The sequence below is a fragment of the Balaenoptera physalus genome (genome assembly GCF_965194825.1).
Source record: "Balaenoptera physalus genome assembly, chromosome: 19".
Classification (NCBI taxonomy): Eukaryota; Metazoa; Chordata; class Mammalia; order Artiodactyla; family Balaenopteridae; genus Balaenoptera; species Balaenoptera physalus.
Genome location: NC_138900.1, coordinates 16,756,741 through 16,778,215, shown reverse-complemented (window position 1 = coordinate 16,778,215; position 21,475 = coordinate 16,756,741). Strand labels below are relative to the sequence as shown.

Here is a 21,475-nt window from a genome sequence, read left to right as displayed (position 1 = left end):
CTTGTAGCTAGACTTGTCCTTCACAAAGCTAAACAAAGCTAATTACTCTCTGATTCCATACGAATTGTACCCTGCACCCAGCATTTACTCTCGCTGCATTCTCTTGTAGCAAATCACCCCTCGTAGCTGTTTACATTTCAGAAAGGAGGTCACAGGCCGGTAACCCAGGGTTGAACGGACCCAATTACCAGGCTGCCTGATGCCAGCAGTGACTGTTTTAAAATATTGCAAGAAGGGCTTCCCTGGTGGCGCAGTGGTTGAGAGTCTGCCTGCCAATGCAGAGGACACGGGTTCGAGCCCTGGTCTGGGAAGATTCCACATGCCGCGGAGCAACTGGGCCCGTGAGCCACAACTACTGAGCCTCCGCGTCTGGAGCCTGTGCTCCGCAACAAGAGAGGCCGCGATAGTGAGAGGCCCGCGCACCGCGATGAAGAGTGGCCCCTGCTTGCCGCAACTAGAGAAAGCCCTAGCACAGAAACAAAGACCCAACACAGCCATAAATAATAAAATAAATAAATAAATAACATTCCCTTAAAAAAAAAAATCCTTACTATCAAGCTTGAGTTGTATCAGGATGAACTCATTCTTTAAAAAAAAAAAAAATATTGCAAGAAGAAGAAGAATGCAAGACCTTCACCACTTTGATCCTTATCACTTACCCTGGACTGCGAGTTCCACCTATAAGACCCTCCGTAATTCCCCAGGATGGGGCGGGGCAGTTCTTGAGGTGCTAGCCTACTGTGTCTTCCCTTTGCCTGGCAAAGAAAATAAAAAGCCTCTCTACCTCTTATCTTCCAAATCTCTGTCTCCGTATTTTTATTCGGCATCAGTGCATAGGGAGCCAAGATTTGGCAACATACCTCATATTCCCCATCCTGTAACTCTGTCCTGGTCCTGCTTCACTCCTCTCCCTGATCCTGTAACACTCTTCCTGTCCGTCATAACACCTCCCATAACCCATCCATCCTCCCATAACCTCCCTGTTCCCCATAACCCCCTTCCTGCTCCCCATAGCCCCCTCCTATAACTTCTCTGTCCTACACTCCCCTGCCTCTATACACTTTCAATTTTTTCATATAAATCCCTTCCTGTCTCCCCCAGAACCCCTTCTTGAGATTCCATAACCTCCCCCTGGTCCTTTCCTAACCCTCTCCCTGTCCCACAAGAACCTCCTTATCCCATGTAACCCTCTCCTGGACCCCTAAAATCTTCTCTTTGTCTCCCATAACCTTTTCCCATTCTTTTCTAACCTCCAGCCTCCTTCCCACATCTTTCCCCTCCTTCTTACAACTTTCCCCAAAGTTTTTGGGGAAAAATCCCTTCCTTTTCCCCAGAAACTTTCCTGCGACCCTACAATTCCCTCCTGGACACTCAGACACCCATCATCCCCCTGTCTATCCCATATTAGCTCTGGCTGTCCTCTCCTGACTCCCTCCCTGCTCCCTTAAGCTCCCCACTATTTCCCGATCATCACCCACAGTTAATGCCACAGCTGTCCGCTCATCCTAGTCCTGGGGCTGCCCTGGCGAGTTGAGTCACAGCGGCGCGGCCTCTGTTGGTTACCACTTTATTGTGAATGGCTTCCCTGATACGGAGGATGCTGGCAGGGCGGTGTCTCAAGCATTTAGACCCAGATTCTGGTTGGTTCAATGTACTAAGGAAGCATTACTTAGGCACGCCCCCCCACCCCTGTTCTCTGCCTGTCCTCTTGATTGATTCAATGAACAAAGATGTGGGGTTTCAACTATTTGCCTTTTTAAAAAAATTAATTTAGTTACTTATTTTTAGCTGTGTTGGGTCTTTGTGGCTGCGCGCGGGCTTTCTCTAGGTGCAGCGAGCGGGGGCTACTCTTCGTTGCAGTGGCAGGCTTCTCATCGCGGTGGCTTCTCTTGTTGCGGAGCTCGGGCTCTAGGCGCGCGGGCTTCAGTAGTTGAAGCACGTGGGTTTACTTACTCCGTGGCATGTGGGATCTGCCCGGACCAGGGCTCGAACCCATGTCCCCTGCATTGGCAGATAGATTTTTTTTTTTTGCTGTGTTGGGTCTTCGCCTCTGTGCGAGGGCTTTCTCTAGTTGCGGCGAGCGGGGGCCACTCCTCATCGCGGTGCGCGGGCCTCTCACCATCGCGGCCTCTCGTGTTGCGGAGCACAGGCTCCAGACGCGCAGGCTCAGCAGTCGTGGCTCACGGGCCCAGTTGCTCCGCGGCATGTGGGATCCTCCCAGACCAGGGCTCGAACCTGTGTCCCCTGCATTGGCAGGCAGGTTCTCAACCACTGCGCCACCAAGGAAGCCCGCAGATAGATTCTTAACCACTGCGCCACCAGGAAAGTCCTCAACTATTTGCTTTTGTTGTTGTTGCCAGTTTGAACTCCTGATTGACTCAGTGAATGAAGCGGGTGGGCCTCAAGTACTGGCTAGTACATTCTGGGCTGATTCTTTGATAGGCAAAGGGCAGGATGTAATTTTTTTTAACATGGAAGTATTGGAAGCCTACAGTGCACCAGGCAGTGCTCTGCTCTTGAAGGCCAAGTGGCAACCAAGAGAGACAAAGCCACAGCCCTCCCGGAGTTTGCAGTCCATGGGGGAGATGGGGAGATGTACAGGGAAAACCTGAATAAATAAACTAAATGATTTCAGAGAGGACCAAGGGCTATGGGGAATAACTAGGACATAAGGGATAGGGACCCAGGAGGGTGACACAAGGTGATATGGGGAGTGAGGAGGTCAAGGAAGACCTGTCTGGGGAGAGGACATCCAAGCCTGGATGAGGGGCTAGCCATGAGAAGATCAGGGTGAAAGAGTTCCAGGCGGGGGGGATGGCAAGTGCAAAGGTCCTGAGGTGGGAAAGAGAGTTGTGTGATCCAGAAACAGAAACAAAGGCAGTGCGGCTAGAGTGTGGAGGCAAGAGGAGAGGAGCAGACCAAGGCAGAGCCTGAACACCTGGGTGAGGGATTTGGATTTGATCCCAAGAGCCATGGGAACATGGAGGGTTTAAGCCAAGGAAGGAGAGAATCTGATTTAGGTTGTGGGGTTGCTCCGGCTGCCCTGAGCAGAATGGAGAATGGAAGCCAGAAGGTTTCTGTTTCGCCTGAGGACAGAGCCTGGCAGTTTCATTCTTAGAGAGAATGGGGCAGTGCCCTGACCCCTGGGTCCCTTGGACATGGTGGGATTTGGATATGGAAAGGGAGAGCATCTGGCAGAGAGAAGGCACCAGGAAACCTCAGCCAGGAATAAGCCACTTGGGACCTGAGTGTGTCTGTATCTGTCTGTGCATGTGTGTGTCGATCTCCTAAGATGATGGACTCAGCGATGCCCTTCACATCTTAGGCAGTCACCCTCGTCAGTCCCTGCAAGCATGGAAGCTGGAAGGCGTAGGGGTCGTGTAGGCAGAAATCATACTGCCCTACGGTGCCCCTCATCTCATACCAGAGAAATCGCCAACACAGGCCAATAAGAATGAGAACCCCCTTCCATGGCTGAGAGTTCCTTGGCTGGTGTATTTCTTGCCTGGTGGATCCCACGGCTGGTGGTCATGTGTCTCTTGGCCAGTGGGCTACATCCCAGGGAGATCATCGCTCCCTCTAACCACTAAGGGTTTACTGTGCAACACTGCCCAGAGCCATTGCTTGGTGGAGTGTCAGCAAGCAAGAGTGAACTTCAAGGGCTGTGCCGCCTCATGCTCCCCCCAGGGGCTCACCCAACTTCTGAAGTTCCCTTAGATTACACAATCTAGAGTCTGTTTTGTCCACAAAACCAGGTATAAGGGCAGGACTAGGAGAAAAGCTGAAAACAGAGCTAGGTACTTGTGCCTGGATCCTGCCTACTGTAAAAGATTAGTAAAAAGAAATCTTAATCAAGTAGAGCTAGAAGACCAGAAGGGGGCGCTCTTGTGCCCTGCATCAATAGCAGAGCCCAACAGGAAGAAGAAAGATGCCTCTTCTTTCCTGACAAGGATTCAGTCAATGAAAAGCCCTCAGCTCTTTGCTTACTATACCTTTCCCAACTTCCTTTTCCCCACTTAAAAGTGTCCCCCTTCCCTTGCATTTCAGGGACTTGCACATGGCTCGCCATGGTCGCAGACCCCAACTGCAATTCTCTGCTGATCCCAAATAAACCCATCTTTGCTGGAGAATTATCTGGCAGTCTATTTGTTTCAGGTCAGTACTACTCTGTGCTTCTTGTTCTGTAAAAGAATTGGTTTTCTTCTTGCAACCAATGAATACAGATGGATTCCTACATTCTTGCTAAAATTTGTTGACAACAGTCTTTTTAATTTTGGTTTTAATTTGAATTTCCCTAATGACGAAGGATGTTAATCACCCTGCACATGTTATGGCCGCGTCGAAATTATATTTTGTGAAATGCATGTTCATGTTTTTGTTCATTAAAAATGTTGAACTGCTTGCTTTTTTATTTTTGCAAATATTTTCTTTCAATTTGTGACGACTTTTCACATTCTTAGTGGTGTCTTCACAAGAAGAAGTGTTAAATTTTAATAAAATCCAATTATTTTAAATATTATCCTTAGGTTTTTTTGAGTCTTGTTTAGTAAATCTTTGTCTACCTATCCAAAGGTTATAAAAAATACTCTCCTGTGTTTTCTCATAGAAGTTTTATAGTTTTAGCTTTCATATCTAGGTCGGTGATCCATTCTGAATTAATTTCATAGCTAGCATCCTGGACAGCACAGTTGTAGGTTGACATTATGCAAAAAATGATGTGGTATGAAGTAAGGAAGAATTCAAGATTCATTTTTTCACTATATTGATACACAGTTTCATTAGCATTAATTGACAAGACTTTCCTGACCCCATTGTATTAAACTGGCAACTTTGTCTTAAACCAAGTGACTGTGTACATGTTAGTCTATGTCTGCACTCTTTGTTTTGCTTCGCTGGTCTCTTTGTCTATATTTATACCAATATCACACCGTCATACTGTAGGTCTTACAGTAAGCATTGAAAGTTATATAGTGTAAACCCCCAACCATGTTCTTCTTCAAGATTGTTGTAGCTCTTCTAGAGGCTTTGATTTTCCCCATACGTTTTATTTTATTTTATTTTTATTTTTTTATAAATTTATTTATTTTATTTATTTATTTTTGGCTGCTTTGGTTCTTTGTTGCTGTGCGTGGCTTTCTCTATTTGCGGCGAGCAGGGGTTACTCTTCAGTGCGGTGTGTGGGCTTCTCATCGCGGTGGCTTCTCTTGTTGTGGAGCACGGGCTCTAGGCACGTGGGCTTCAGTAGTTGTGGCACACGGGCTCAGTAGTTGTGGCGCATGGGCTTAGTTGCTCCACGGCATGTGGGGTCTTCCCGGGCCAGGGCTCGAACCCGTGTCCCCTGCATTGGCAGGCGGATTCTTAACCACTGCGCCACCAGGGAAGCGCTATTTTATTTTATTTTTTATTTTTATTGGAGTATAGTTGATTTACAATGTTGTGTTAGTTTCAGGTGTACAGTAAAGTGAGTTAGTTATACATATACATAGATCCACTCTTTTTTAGACTCTTTTCCCATATAGGCCATTACAGAATATTGAGTAGAGTTCCCTGTGCTATACAGTAGGTCCTTATTAGTTATCTGTTTTATATATAGTAGTGTGTGTATGTCAATCCCAATCTCCCAACTTATCCCTACCCCCCCAAACGCTTTAGAATCAAATTGTCATGTTCTATAAACATGCTTATCATGTTTATTGCTTCTCCTTCCAGTGAGGCAAACTTTCTAATCCAACCCCAGCTACTCATTTTGGCAAGAATTCAGAAAAATCTTATGGGGAAAACTGGCAGGCAGGAAAACCCAGTTGCACACATTCAGCTCCTTTACTTTCTAATCTCTCATGTCTCCCTAAATAGCCATTAAAGCTCCACTGGTTTTTCTTTACCAAACGGAGTCCCTCAGCTCGTGGTAAGCCCAGTCTTCCACGTCCCCTTGCCCAGACTCAACAAGTGCCCCAGGGAGTGACCACCAATGTCCACTTAAGCAGGAAGGGCTCCTTATTCTCTGGAATTTAATTCTTTTAGACTTATTTGCATCCAAAGCCCTTTGCCATCTTTAAAAAATATAAATGTCTTAGTTTCTCCCTTTTTTCCCCTAGCTGTTATGGAGGGGGACTGTGATATTGCAATTTATAAAAATAAATATAGCAGCGCCCGCCGGCGGCCGGAGTCGCGGCTGGCCGGGGCCGGGGGCGGGGGCGGGGGCGGAGGGCGGAGGGTAGAAATAGGGGCGGGCGGGCCGCGCCAGGGCCGGGGCCGCGCGCGCGGAGCCGACCGAGCCACGCCGAGGGCGCCGAGCGAGGCGGCCGATCCCGAGCACCCAGGCTGCTGCCGCTGGCCTGGGGCTCGCTCTTCTTCCCGGGGCTCTTCGGGCTCTGCACCTGGGGGCTGCGGCGCGCGCGGCCCGCCTGGACCCACAACGACTGCGTGATGATCGGCACCAGGCTGGTTTCTTCAGTGCAGGCTGGGTTGGCCACCGGGTCTGGAATCATCATCATGCGTTCCTGGAGCCACGTGATCACCGACAGACACTGGCTTGCCTGAGAATATGTCTGGTTTTTGATTTCATACATGATCTAGGACTCCTACGCCACGTACCTCTGTGAATGGTACCGAACCGGGGACCAGAGCAGCAGACATTCCCTCGCCATTTTTCGAAACTTCCTCAGTAAAAACCGCCTCATGATCACGCACTATGCAGTTATTCTGTTTGTCCTTGTGCCGGTCGCACAGAGGCTTAGGGGAGAGCTTGGGGACTTCTTTGCTGGCTGCATCTTCACGGCAGAACTGAGTACTCCATTTGTGTCGCTGGGCAGAGTGCCGATTCAGCCAAAGCAGCAGCACACCCTGCTGTACAAGGTGAATGGAATCCTCACGCTGACCACCTTCTTCTTATGTCGGATCCGCCTTTTTCCCTTCATGTACTGGTCCTACGGCCAGCAGCAGGGACTGAGCCTGCTCCAAGTGCCCTTCCACATTCCTGTCTACTGCAGTGTGGCCAACGCCTTCCTCATCGCTCCCCAGATCTACGAGTTCTCTCTGCTGTGCAAGAAGGCATCCCAGCTCTTTGATGCTCCCCCAGCCAAAAAGGATGGTTAATTGCTCCCATGAGTCAGGCAGTGAGGGCGCCTCCTCACACTCGCTGCCTTGCCCACTCAGTGCTCCCGTGGACCAAACTGCAGATTGTGCCCTGCGTGGCCTCAGCCTTTTGGGTATTGACAAGCAGAGGGATTTGAGTTTTTTTCTAAAGAGTATTCCTATCACCTCCCGCATCTAACCTGCCCCTTTTGCAAGAGCACTTTTTTCTTCTTCTTTTTTTTGATTTTGAATTGCTTTTTTTTTTTAACATCTTTATTGGAGTATAATTGCTTTACAATGGTGTGTTAGTTTCTGCTTTATAACAAAGTGAATCAGTTATACATATACATATGTTCCCATATCTCTTCCCTCTTGCGTCTCCCTCCCTCCCACCCTCCCTATCCCACCCCTCTAGGTGGTCACAAAGCACCGAGCTGATCTCCCTGTGCTATACGGCTGCTTCCCACTAGCTATCTTATTTTACATTTGGTAGTGTATATATGTCCATGCCACTCTCTCACCCTGTCACATCTTACCCTTCCCCCTCCCCATATCCTCAAGTCCATTCTCTAGTAGGTCTGTGTCTTTATTCCCGTCTTGCCACTAGGTTCTTCGTGCCTTTTTTTTTTTTTCCTTAGATTCCATATATGTGTGTTAGCATACTGTATTTGTTTTTCTCTTTCTGACTTACTTCACTCTGTATGACAGACTCTAACTCCATCCACCTCATTACAAATACCTCTCAAAACTTTTCCTTTGAATTAATAGCCCTGTGTGTGGCGTTGGAGAGGACGCAAAGCAAGTGAGTGAGGTGTCTGCGCTCATTCCCTTGGAGAGTTAGACTGAATGGCCGAAGGATGTCTCTGCTGCTGGTTGCTTGGCTTGAAGATTCTGTGGTTGAGTGTTTCCCTTGGCTTTTCCAGGCCATCAGAAAAAGGTGGAAAACATGTAAGATGATGAGGAGAACACTCATGATTCCGGACATATTCAGCAGAGTGACCCATACGGAAAAGTTCTCATCAGTGACCCACTTGTTCTTGTTAGCTCTCCTGGTCTGTGGAGATGGAAGGGAGATGTGCCTTCATGATGTTTGCTCTGGGAGACCATTGGAGATGGGACCAAAGCCATGGCTGAGAGATACAACCTTCCAGCGACAGCCCAAACATCATAGGATGGAAGAGATGCAGAGGGCGGGGGCTTTTGGTACAGCATGACACAGGAGATTGGCAGGGGCTCCAAGAATGACCAGCCTTGATGGAGAAAACCAGGAGATAGGACCTCCAGGGGAAGAATCAGACCTGAACAGTGGTTTTCAAAGTGTGGTCCTCTGACCAGCAGTGTCAACATCACCTGGAAATCTCTTTAAAAAGCAAATTCTTACCCACCTCTAGACTTCCTGAGTATGAAACCCTGGTGGTGCCTGAAATCTGTGTTTTAATAAGCCCTCCAGGTAATTCTGATGCAAACTAAAGTTTGAGAAGTACCAAACTAGAGGAATGAATGAGAAAGTGTGCAAGTGCCAAGGACCCTATAAGAGCTTCACTTTAACCTCTGGGCTTTGTCTTTAAGAGGTTCCTTGGGTTCTGGCAGTACTCAGCTGGGTTCTGCATGGGGTTTTACGTCCATGAACAGTGGGAAAGGATAATATAATAGTTTCACCTAACCCAAAGAAAGACATTGAGTTTTCAAATCAAACTGAAAGTACTTATGAGGAATCACTTATAGACATGCACACATAAATCTAGATATATTGTCATCCAAATCCTCAATTCCAAGGACAAGAATAGAATTTTACAAGCTTGTAGACTGAACAAACAAGATTTTATTCCAAGTACTATGGGAACCTGTCAGAGGTTATAAGCTGGGGAAGGATATGATGTGATATACATTTCTGAGGTTCTTTGGCTGCCCTGAGCAGAATGGAGAGTGAGATGCAGCAGGTTCCTGCTCTTCTTATGGGCACAGAGTCTGGAGACCTTGTGCCTGGAAAGAGAAAGAAGCAAAGCCCAGACTGTGTGGGCTCTGGGCATGTCAGAGACAGTTCTGAAACAGAGGAAGAAGGCCCCAGGAATGTCAGGTGAGAACAAGCCATGTTTGACTACGAAATTGTGTGTGTGTGTGTGATAGGTTGATGGGCTCCCTGTGCCTCCTGGGAAATCATTGACCCTTGTTGCCTGGTAGGGTGGGCACTGGAGGTGGGGGCTGAGTAGGGCAGTGTCAGGAATCAGAGTGACCTCATGCCTCCTTGCCTTCACATTTCCAAACAATGTCACGTGCCATCAAAACTGAGCCCACATGCAGTCTTGCAAACGTACAATCAAAGCCAAATACAGTCATGAACTCACCTATGTGAAAAGCACACGTATTTCTCTCTCTATTACACACACATACTCCATAAACCAACAGGTCCCTCTTAGAATTTCTTGGTTCTAAAGTTTTCAAGATTTCCTCCACAATAAAATCCCCATTGAAAGGAGCTTAGAGGGAATAAAAGCAGTTAAATCCACTATTTTGTGGTGACCCCCTTTGGGTGAGCAGTGAATACGATTGGCTCAACAATCTATTGGCTGGTGGGAATCTTGCCTGGATGGTCTCTTCATTGAAGAGTGCTTTGCCTGGTGGGTCCATTGCCTGAGGTGTTCCTTGTCTATAAAGTTTCTTGTTTGGAGGGTCTCTGTCTGTTGTTCCCCTCAGCTTTGCCAGATCAGCAGAAGATGAAACAAATATATATGATGATGAGGCACACTCTCCAGATTCCATATATTCTCAGCCAACTGGCTCAGATAGAAAAACATTCAGTTCTAGTCCAGTTATTCTTCCTGTTATTTTTTGGTCAGTGGTGATGAGAGGGTGATGTGATTTTATCAGGTCAAATGAGGGGTGGTAGGAAGCGGTTGGGATCCTTGAAGCCCACAGTAGGGACAACAACCCCACCCCCAAATCCCTGAGATTAGGACAGAAGACAATGCAGGGAGTGGGGACTTCAGGAAAGGGATCTGGGGTGTGGATTTGGGGTGTACTGGGGGGGCAAGGTCTCAGGCAACGACCAATCTTGAGAGAGATGCAGAGTGTGGACTCTCCACAATTCTCTCAAAAAGTCTTGATTGACTAAACTTCACAAGAACTCTCAAATTCTCTTCCTTTAAATATGGGACAACATCCAGCCCTTTTCTTGAATTTTAATTCCTAATCAGCTCGTTGATACTTCTTGGCAGGGCTCTCTCTCAGCATATTTCCTATTGGTGATTGGTTGTAGACTCTAGGGGGTGGTCTTGAATACACCCCCTCCACCCTGCCTAGATCACACAGCAGGGGGTGAGGGGTGGTCAAGTGAAAGCAATGGAGGGAGCAGGAATCAGAGAGGGAGTGGCAGGAGAAGAGGTATAAGGGGTACTTAGAGACGAGTAGCCAATGTCCTTGAGGAAGGGGGTGGTGCTTCAGGAAAGAGGACGTGGCCATTAGCCATTAGAAGAACCTCCCAGGCTTTGCTCTAAGAGGCAGGGGAGGTGAGGGAAGCCAGGAAAAGGTCAGACAGCCAGCTGATCGGGCAGTAGAACTGAAGAAGCTTCATCAGAATCTCCTGGAGGGCTTCTTAAAACAATTTTCTGAGCTACATCCCCAGAGATTGATTTAGTGGGTCTGAGGTGGGGCCAATGAATTTGCATCTCTAACGAACTCCTAGGTGTCATGCTGCTGGCCCTGGGACCACAGTTTGAGATACCCTAGGGTAGCCACCCCTTTCAACAGGTTGCCTGGGGAAGAAGCAAAAGAAGCAGGGCTCCCAATCCCTGAGATTGAGCCTAGGGAGAACCATGGACAGGGAAGCTTTTCTACACCCCTCACCAGCAGAGCAATGGATTAAATCCACCAAGATCCCATCTTCAAGCTGCTTTTTGAATGGAAAAAAAGAATTAAAACTGTTTGACTATGAATAACCTTTAATTTACTATTGATTAAGATTTGTTGGCAACAATTTTGCATGCTAGAGAATTCACGGAATGTGGGAAGTCTGACCTCCAAGTTGTTTTTCAATGGAGACTGCATTTTCACAGATACTAAATTTAACAATTGACCTAGTGATGGAATTGGTTAGGTTATTATTAGATTTATTTGAATTTTATTAATTCCAAATATTCAGTCAATAATTGTGAAGCCAATTTGTGTGTGTGTGTGTGTGTGTGTGTGTTTGTGGCTCAGACCTATTTCTATGCTCTTAGAAAACCCATAGATTCCTGGCACTGTGTCCAAAACAGAAGGAAACATTTGCCTTTCTCTTCATCATAGGTCCTCAGGAGCAAAAATTTGTGGGCTTTTCACTGCCTGCTGTTCCCAAGACCCTCCTGTCTAGCCTGTGCAGGGAACCTGCCACCAGCAGCCTGCAAAAGAACATTGTGACTCGGGACTTCCCTGGTGGTGCAGTGGTTAAGAATCCGCCTGCCAATGCAGAGCACACGGGTTCAAGCCCTGGTCTGGGAAGATCCCACATGCCGCGGAGCAACTAAGCCCGTGCACCACAACTACTGCGCCTGCGCTCTAGAGCCCGCAAGCCACGACTACTGAGCTCACGTGCTACAACTACTGAAGCCCGCACACCTACAGCCCATGCTCCGCAACAAGAGAAGCCACCGCAATGAGAAGCCCGTGCACCACAACAAAGAGTAGCCCCTACTCGCCGCAACCAGAGAAAGCCCGCGCGCAGCAACGAAGACCCAACGCAGCCAAAAAGAAAGAAAGAGAGAGAGAGACAGAGAGACAGAGAGAGAGAGAAAGAAAGAGAAAGAAAGAAAGAAAGAAAGAAAGAAAGAAAGAAAGAAACATTATGACTCTCCCAAGAGAACTCAGAAGTTCTCTAATTGCCCATCTAATTAGATTAGGGGCTTCCACTGAGTTTGTGGAAGAGAAAGGAGTTCTTTATTAAAGAGAGAGATCTCTATACCACTATGCTACAAATTTTATTAGTTAAATTAAATGATTTTTTAAAATTATTTAATTTATGTATATCAGTAATTTAAAAATATTCAACAAATGTAGACTTGAAATAGAGTAATTGAAATAAACAACCAATTTGTTGGTCTGGATAATTAAATGGAAGGAATATCTCAAACTTCAGAGAAAAACAATAAGAAAACAACCACACAAGAAAAAAATTAAAGGGTCCAGGAGATCTAATATATAATATGTAGGAATTTTCAGAAAAAGAGAGGAAGTAATAAGGTAATAATAAGAGATAATTTTCCCAAGCTGGACAAAATACTGCCCATGGAAAGAATTTGCAAAGTTTCTGGCAGCACTGTGCGCACGCACAGACACACACTCCTAGGCTTGTTCTGGTGAAGTTCCTGAATTCTAAGAGTAAGACAAAAATCCCAGAAAGTTCTAGACAGAACAAGTTACTTAAAAAGAGAGACAGGAAGTTCCCTGGCGGTCCAGTGGTTAGGACTCCATGCTTCTACTGCAGGGGGCATAGGTTCGATCCCTGGTCAGGGAACTAAGATCCTGCATGCCATGTGGTGTGGCCAAAAATTTTTTTTAAATAATACAATCAAATTTTATAAAAGGAGAGACAATTAGGCTGGCACCAGACTTCTCATTGCCATCACTGAACCTGGACATGGGAAAATGGCTACATACCATTGAGAGAAAGAGTGACACAAAAATATTATCTCTGGTAAGATCGTTCATGTGTTCTGATTACAAAATCTTTTCATTTCATCCGTGACTTAAGAAGTTTACCACTCATGTATTGTATCCACAGAAAGTACTGGAATTATTCTAACCCAACAAAAATTGAGACATCTGAAAATAGAAGACAGAAGGGAGAGAGAACAGTGGCAAGCAAGGTGTGTTTGTGTGTATAGATATTCAAAGCCAAATGGGTTCATGTTGATAGTGGGACTAGAGATTTGTGAGATGTACTAATATTTTTTTAATCAGAGAGGTGTATTCTCTGTTGCTTCTCCCCCAAGACAAAAAGGGAGAGAAAAAACATGGATTCTAGGAATTAACAATGACAAGAAAGAGTGTGACGCCCTGGGGAGACTGAAGGCTGCCTTGAGCTGGCGTGGGGTCTGTATAAGGTGCACAGGTGGCTACAGGTGGTGCGGGGCAGAAGGTGACTGGAGTGGCCAAGACTTGATAAATTGAAGGAAAGGTGAGCACATGTGCCTGGTGGGGTGTGTGTGTGTGTGTGTGTGTGTGATTCTTGTTTCCTGAAGGTAATATTTGACTTTTAAAAAGAATTTATTGAAGTATAATATGCATACTGATAAGTGTACATGTCAGAAAGGTACAGCTCAAATCTTCTCAAACTTGAACACATATGTGTAACCAGCATTCAACCTCCTACCCCTGGGGCCTACTTCCATTCACTGCTCCCCAGGGGTAACCATTAGACACAAATTTAGCCTGCTTTTGTACTTTCTACAGCATGAGTCTGTAGGAAGGTTCTTTTGCTCAACTTTAAGTCTGTGAAATTCATCCACATTGTTGTGTGTAGTTGTGGAGCAATCATCCTCATTGCTGGAGAGTACACCCGATTTATTTGGGCATTCTACCATTGATGGGCATTTGGGTAGTTGCCAGTTTGGGGCTCTTATGAATAAAGCTGCTGTGAATATTCTAGCACATCTTTTGGTGAATGTATGTATGCATTTCTGTGGGTAGAGATCTATGGATGGAACGGCTGGGTTATTGGAGGAATGCTTTTCACATCCTGCTCTTGACTTTTCTATAGTTGCCTTGAGAAAATCATTGGCTGTCCCTTCACCACAGAAATCAGCAGGAACAATCCCAGGATGCTGGTGTCCAAGAAAGAGTTAGGGAGTAAGCCGTTGCCTTTGGATATTCACCCAATCCTCCATTCTACTGCCTTCAAACTTCCAGAACTGAGTACAGTAAGTCCCCCACATACAAACGAGTTCCGTTCTGAGACGGCATTCATAAGTCCAATTTGTTCGTAAGTCCAACAAAGTTAGCCTAGGTACCCAACTAACACAATCAGCTATATAGTACTGTACTGTAATAGGTTTATAATACTTTTCACACAAATAATACATAAAAAATAAGGAAAACATTTTTAATCTTACAGTACAGCACCTTGAAAAGTACAGTAGTACAGTACAACAGCTGGCATACAGGGGCTGGCATTGAGTGAACAGGCAAGAAGAGTTACTGACTGGAGGAGGGAGAGGAGGTGGGAGATGGTAGAGCTGAAGGATCATCAGCAGTCGGAGACGGAGGGCAAGCTGCAATTTCACTCACGCCTGACTTTGATGGCAAAGGTTCTGGTTCTCTGCTGGATTCAATTCTATCTACCCTCTTGAAAAGATGGTCCAGTGATGTCTGGATAGTAGCTCTTTTTTTCTCATCATAAATGACACACAGTAGCACTGGATTGCATTCTGAACGGCTGCTGCAACCTTCGTGTACTGTTCTACGTTTGGGTCCTGTGCCTCAAAAACTAACAAACAGTGCCTCCTCAAATAAAGAAAATCCCCTTGCCATTTCCTGTGTCGTGAATCTCTTCGGTTCTTCAGTTACTTCTTCTTCCTCTTGTCTCTCTTCGTCCTTTCTCTGGGCACGTTCACATCTTTCAAAGTTCGCAACTTGAAGGTTCGTATGTAGGGGACTGTAATTACAATTACTGTAATTACTGTAATTACAATTGCTGTAATTACTGTAATTACAATTGCTGTAATTACAATTTAGAGAGACTGCCTGCTGTGTGGAGGGACAGCAACTAAGAGTCAACATGCCTAGGGCTCTCACTTTGGGCTCAGCCATCTCCTGGCTCCTAAAATTCACCTCTACTGGCACAACTAGAAAACCCAGCTAATACTCCCAAAGGTTAGAACTTAACACATATATCCCCGAAGACAAATTATTGGAACAAGGTGGACCAGGAATTTGAAATAATCTTGGTCAGTTCACTTAAGAGGATAAAAGAATATCTTAGCAACATGAATCAAAAATAAGAAATCCTTAGAAAACCAAGTGTTAATACACAACTATGAAAATAGAATTGGAATATAGAACAAAATAGATGGGATAAAAAGCAGAATGGATACAGCTAAGTCGGAAAGTCAGATAGAGGAACCCTCCCAGCATATTAAAAGAGAAAAAAGGGGGAGATTAAAAGGCAGTAAAAAAACCCCCCAATAACCAAGTCATATGGAGGATCGACCTAAATTTGCTTCCATTTCCGGGGGATATAGTGAAGGCAGGAAAAGTTAGCACGCTTTTAATCTGCAATGTTGAACTAGAGGTCGTTACTAAACTTCCAACCTTAAGACCTATTCCAAACCTTTCCCTGCTGCTAACAGCCACTCCAGGCTTGAGCCAGCCCTGAACAATTGTGACAGCTACCCAGCTGTCTCTTTGCTTCAACTCTGCACTCTCCCCACCTCTGCCCCAATCCACCCTCCACTCAGCAGCTAGAGTGGACTTTTAAAAAATACAGACCACATGATGTCACTCCCTTGTTTAAATCCTCCAATGCCTTTCCTTCACACTTAAAATTCAAACACCTTCCTATGGTCTACAAGATGCTGCAACATCTGGCTACTGCCCTCTCTGCAAACTCACCTCCTGACACTCTCTTGCTGCTAAACTCCTCAGAGCCTTTGTACTTGCTGTTCCATTGGCTGGGACTCCTTTCTCTAGATCTTCAATGTGGAGGCTTCTTTCCATCCTACAAATCTTAGCATATCCCGATCTTAAGTAGTATCACTGATTACTGTTACATCACTCTGTTTCCTTTGTAGTGCTTACCAATACCGGAAATGATCTCATTACTTATGTCTTGTTTATTTCCTTGTATTCTGCAGGATAATGTCAATTCTGTGAGGCAGGAATCTTTCCTATCTTGTTCAATGCAGTATTCCTGGGCCCAAAAGAGTACCTGTCACACAGTAGGTACTTGGTAGATGTTTACTGAATGATTGAATGAACCCTGAGGGAACTCACACACACAGAAAAAGAAGGACAACTCAGAAGGCAGAAATCTCCTCATATGATTTATTATCCTCGAAAGTGCCAGTGTTGGGGGGAGACTTTGTCCAGGGGACAAAGTTAGGACATGGACATCTGAGTCCAAAGGGTCTGCAAGGAGCAAGGAGGGCCCTCGGTCCCTGACACACTGAGGGAGAGGGGACCAGGGCATCCTCAGGGCCTCCTGGATTGGGGAGACTTTTTCCAGGGGACAAAGTTAGGACATGGACATCTGAGTCCAAAGGGTCTGCAAGGAGCAAGGAGGGCCCTCGGTCCCTGGCACACTGAGGGAGAGGGGACCAGGGCATCCTCAGGGCCTCCTGGATTGTGGAGACATCTGTCACCAGACAAAGTGAGTAGAGAAAGTGAAGAACATGAACAGCCATCCCAGGATGACAATCGTGATGCCCGTGGCCAAGGCCATGATAGAATTCCTCTCTGCCCTAACTCTGTCTCCCCAGCTGTTGGCATCCTGGCTCTGTGGGGAAGGGGGAGGCTGGTTGATGAGTGGCCTCAGAAGTTGGGTGCAGTAGGAGAAGTTGATCCAGGGAAGAGAGGGGTGCTTGGTTGGGGTGGGGCTGAAGGGAGGCCAGAGGGGGCTTCCTTAGGAAGAAACCGGAGCCAGGGTAGGGAGGAGAGTCAGGACAGGACCCAAGGAGAAGGGGGAACAGGAAGAGGGAAAGGAGACAAAGGACACAGTGAAATAAAAACAGCGTTCTGGGAAGAAGCAGAGTGGTGGAATGTGAGAGGGGCAGGGTAGGCTCCTGGAGAAAAGGGGGAACAAATGGGGAGCTGTCCCTCTGAGAGGCTGGAGAGGGATGGGGAGAAGGTAGGGCTCTGGGGAGAACAGGAGGAAGGGGGGAGAAATGGGTTAGGAGAGAGAGGGGTACCCCTGGGATGGGAGATAAGGGGTTTTGCCTCACTCTGACAGAGAAAATGAGGGCTGGAATCCCGAAAGGGAAACAGCAGAGGAGGGACACGATGGACGCAGGCAGGAGGTCTCCACAGGATGGTCCACAGACATCACCAGACGGCTTAATGAGGCCTACAGAGCTCAAGGAGCTGCAGCTTACACTTCAGGCCAGCAAGGGAGAGACCAGCACACATAAGGTCTGCAGACAGCAAGGGGGGACAGCCGAGACCCTGAGGAATGGGGAGGGCTGACCTGACCCCACCAGTCAGGAGGGATCTGGAAGCTGACCCTGGCTCACCAGCAAGGGGCACATGGGCCCCAGCGATGATGCACCACAGGATCCGTAAAACACTTGCTGTCCCATCACCTCCCTCCTGTACCGTCTAACTCTCTCCCTAATCATCTATAATGTCCTCCTGCCTTCCTCTAGGCCCCTTGCAGCTGCCAATAATCTTTGTGTACTACATACCCCCTTCCATATCCCATAATCCTCTCCATGTGGCCCCCAAATCCCCACCTCATAACCCTCTCCCTGTCCACACATCACCCTCTCTCTGACCCACAAATCCCCTCCCTGTCCACCATAACCTCCTCCCCATCTCATCCTAGCATTCCCTGTGGCCCTTAACTCCCTGTTCCCATACCCCCTCCCTTTCCTGGTAACTTTCTCCCATCCCCTTAACCCCATCTAGGCTACATAACAAGACCCCAGTCACCCCACAACCCCCTGGCCATCCCCCCACCTGTCTCCTCGTGCCCCGTAATTCTCCCTGGTCCTAAGCGCCTGTCTTTGTGCCCTCATAAGCCTCATCCTATCCTGCTGGAATCCTCTTTCACCCACTTTAACATCCCCACAGTCCCTGGTCAGCCAACCAACTCACTTCAGGTCCAACCACCCAGGGGGGAATGATGTCACCAAGGCATGGCCTCTCCCATCATCCACTCTGCCTCTGAGTCTGCTTTCCTTTCAGCATTGTGATTGTGATTCCCTTCAGCATATGGGGGGGAGGAGTTTCAAGGTTTTTCTTTTAAGCCTGGGTTTCTGACTAGCTCAATGAATATAGAGGCTATTTCCTGGGTGTTTCCCCATCTCCTGATTGGCTTGAAGAATTCAGATACTTGCTTTTCTTTTAGCAAATTGGACCACAGATTGTTCACAAAATATAAAATGGGTGGGCCTTTGTAACTGGCTGCTATTTCCCAGTCTGACCTGAAGGTGGGTTCCTTGAGTGTGAAGAGTGGGATTTACCAATTCATTCCATATGAACTTATTTGCTACCTACTTGTGCCTGGGCTTGTGCTGAGCCCTGGGAACCAATAGGTGACCAAGACAGATAAATCCAGGGCTCTCATGGAATTCACAGTCCAAGACAGAAGATAACTATTCATATGAATAAGTAAACGAGATAATTTTTTCAGGTGGTACCAAGTATTCTCAAAGGAAAGAGATAGAAGGATGTGTTAGAGAGGGATCTAGGAAGGCAGCCTGAGCAGGAGGAAGGGGAGAGGGAGGTCAAGGCAGGATTCTCTGAGTTGGAGGTATCTGAGTGGAGACCTGAAGGCTAGGAAGGAGCCAGCCCTGAAAAGATTTGGTGGAAAGAGTTCTAGATGGGGGCACACAAGTGCAAAGGCCCTGACATGGGAAGGAGGTTGATGTGACTGAGAGACAGAAACAGTGGCAGTAAGGCTGGAGTGTGGTAAGGGAGGGGCAAGGGGCAGGAAGGGAGGAAGAAGAGGAGGGCAAAAACCTGCACACCTAGGCAAGGACTTTGGGTTTGATTCTAAGAGTTGTGGGAGTGTTTTGAAAGGTCAAGCCTGGTGTGTGCTGTGATTTTTGATTTAGGCTTTAGAGATGCTCTGAGCTGAGGCATGGTGAATGGACAGTGGGCAGGCGATGGAGAGGCAGTAGGTTCCTACTTTTCCTGTGGGTTCAAAGAAGAAATGACAGAGTCCAGGCATGGGGCAGGAGCAGGGGCAGGGGTGTCTGGCATAGAGACGGTCTCAGGGAAGGTCAACCCAGAAAGGAGTGAGGCAGCATGATCTTGGAATATCAGAGCCCTGCCCTCATGGATTCCTGCTTGGCCCTGGATTCCTGGTCAACAGCCCTCCAGTTTTGAGGGCTCCTGCCCCTTCCCTTGAATTTTAACTTCTAATTGGCATATTATAGTCTCCTTGGGCTGTCTGTCCACATTATCGACGGGTGATTGGCTGTGTTTCCCTCGGGGGTGGGCCTTTCACAGTGCCCTTCCTGAAGCACCCCAGCTGTGCAGGGTGGACTCCAGGTCAGGTGATGCCACAGGGCTGTGAAAAGGGGGCAGTTCAGAATGAAGTAAACAGCACTGAAAAAGTGAGTGGCCAGCAGTGGGACCCAGAAACCTGGAGAGTCAGAGGATATTTGCAGGGAAAAGGGACTAATCAACAGTACCTGCTGGAATGGAAAGTGCCCTTTTCATGGAGCTGTTAGGAGCCTCTCTGTGGCCCTGTTCTGAACAGACACAGGAGAGCGCTTCGACAGCACCAGACTCTGGGGGCCTAGGGGACAGTGAAGATGAGTGAAGGGAGATAGAGAATAGATGCCTCCTTCAACAGGTTGGCTAAGGAAGGGATAAAAGAGCAGGGCCTTAAGCCATCCCCTAGAGAAGATGGACCATGGATCCAAAGAGAACCAGGAACTGGGAGGGTGTCTATACTCCTACCAGCACAGCAACTGTATGAAATACACCCACATTCCACCTTCAATACATTTGTTTGTTCATTCTGTTTTGGTTTTGCTGCCAAGAATTTCAAGTAATTTTTTATAACTCTGAACAGTTCTCTTTGATTAACATTAAATCTACTGAGCAGCACTTGAAAGAATTCATGTAACACGAAGAACTCCCTACCAAGTGTTTTAAAATGTTTACCAGGACCAAATTTAATCATTTTAAAAGTTGACATTTTATGTTTGGAGGAACTAAATTTTTATTGGTTCTGATTTTGTAGTGCTTTGTAGACGATAAATTGTTTGCAGAGCTAAAATATTTCCTAGGCCTTGGACAGTTCCCAGACTGAGCACTGCATCCAGAAGAGGAGGAAATGTTTGAACCACTGTGCATACCACAAACCCAGAGGAGAAAAATTATTGTGCCTTCCAATGCCTGATGACTTGCCAGTGCTCCATAGTTTTAGAATAAATAGCTGCCATTATGGTAGGACTAATGGAAAAGGAAGACGAGTCCTTTAACAAAACATAAGGAGAATTCTCCAAAATGTGCCAATAGAGTAGAAAAATTAAAACCTGGAGCTAGGATGTATTGTCAAGTTTTGTTGATTTTATTTAATTTTGTTGGTTTGACTTTGGAACTATATAAATATTTTGTACAGTTTTTTTAAACCAACAATTAAAAACTAATCCCTAAAATGAAAAGAAAATTCAACAAATGAGTGTAAATGAGTATCTAGCTAACAGCATAATCAGACAGGAATTATTCCAAGTAACTTTAAACACAGTGATTTGACTTTACATCCCTAGTGGATATGCTCTAAGAAAAAAATGAACCAAGAAAAGAATCCTTAACTGTTTTCAGTGATCATAATTTTGGTGGTAGTATTAGTATTGTTGATCTGAGATTGCTGAGATAAATTGGACAATATAAACAAACTATTAGATGATATTCTTACTTTTATCATTCCTGGTGTCACCGTGAACTTGGATTTTTGGCATGAGGAAAGAGATACATGTAAGATGAGAAAGGTTAGGTAAACACTCTGTCGTCTTGATTTTGAATTGGAAATATTGGTATGGATTCCTGTTACAGTTTATCTTTAAAATGTTTTCTGTTTAAACAGAAACAGACTCACAGCTATAGAGAAGAAACTAGTAGTTACCAGTAAGGAGAGGGAAGAGGGGAGAGGCAAGATAAGGGTAGGGGATTAAGAGATACAAGCTACTATGTGTAAAAGAGTTAAGCTACAAGGATATATTGGACAGCAGAGGGAAGTATAGCCATTATTTTATAACAACTTTAAATAGAGTATAATCTATAAAAATATTGAATCACGATGTTGTATGCCTGTAACTAATAAAATATTGTATATCAACTATCCTTCAAATAAAAAAGGTTTTTTTTAATGTTTTCTGGTTCTGACTACTGTAAAGACTTAGGAACAATGACCAACTGTAGCTCTCAGATTTTAATTTTGGCATTCTCACAGGCAAGGGGATAAAACACAAAGTTCAGGAAGTGCCAAAGCTGGGGACTCTGACAAAACGTCCCCCATTGTTCGCTGATACTCCAAAGAGTTACAATCTCAGCTTAAAGGTCAACATAAAGAAACCAACTAAAACATGGACTTGTAGCTTGGCTTCATCCATCATCTGATGGATGGCTTCGCCCATCAGCCTCAGGTGTTCACTTAGATATAGACCCCAGACTGATAGATGTCCCATGCTTGGAAGAAACAAATGGAAATCCACTATAGAGGAAAATAAGATCATTCTAGGCCTCAAATTATTCTTAG

At 46.1% G+C, this 21,475-nt stretch overlaps 1 protein-coding gene and 1 pseudogene across 4 annotated transcripts in view; one reads left to right on the top strand and one right to left on the bottom strand.

Annotated features, from left to right (window-relative positions):
- The window catches only part of ATP4A (ATPase H+/K+ transporting subunit alpha), a gene marked incomplete at its 5' end in the record, with an annotated part of 101,231 nt that overhangs the window by 25,681 nt on the left and 54,075 nt on the right, over positions 1 to 21,475 (bottom strand). For 2 of the 3 annotated variants that reach the window (XM_082437772.1, XM_082437771.1), the window contains one exon: positions 20,636 to 20,662. The exons of the other annotated variant lie outside the window; for it this stretch is intronic. In XM_082437772.1, coding sequence (XP_082293898.1) covers positions 20,636 to 20,644 — 9 coding nt within the window. The remainder of the gene's footprint in view (positions 1 to 20,635; positions 20,663 to 21,475) is intronic. 3 annotated transcript variants of the gene reach the window in all.
- On the top strand, positions 2,298 to 9,370 carry LOC309648769 (TLC domain-containing protein 3A pseudogene; annotated as a pseudogene). The gene has a single exon. The product of its transcript is annotated as a TLC domain-containing protein 3A pseudogene (transcript).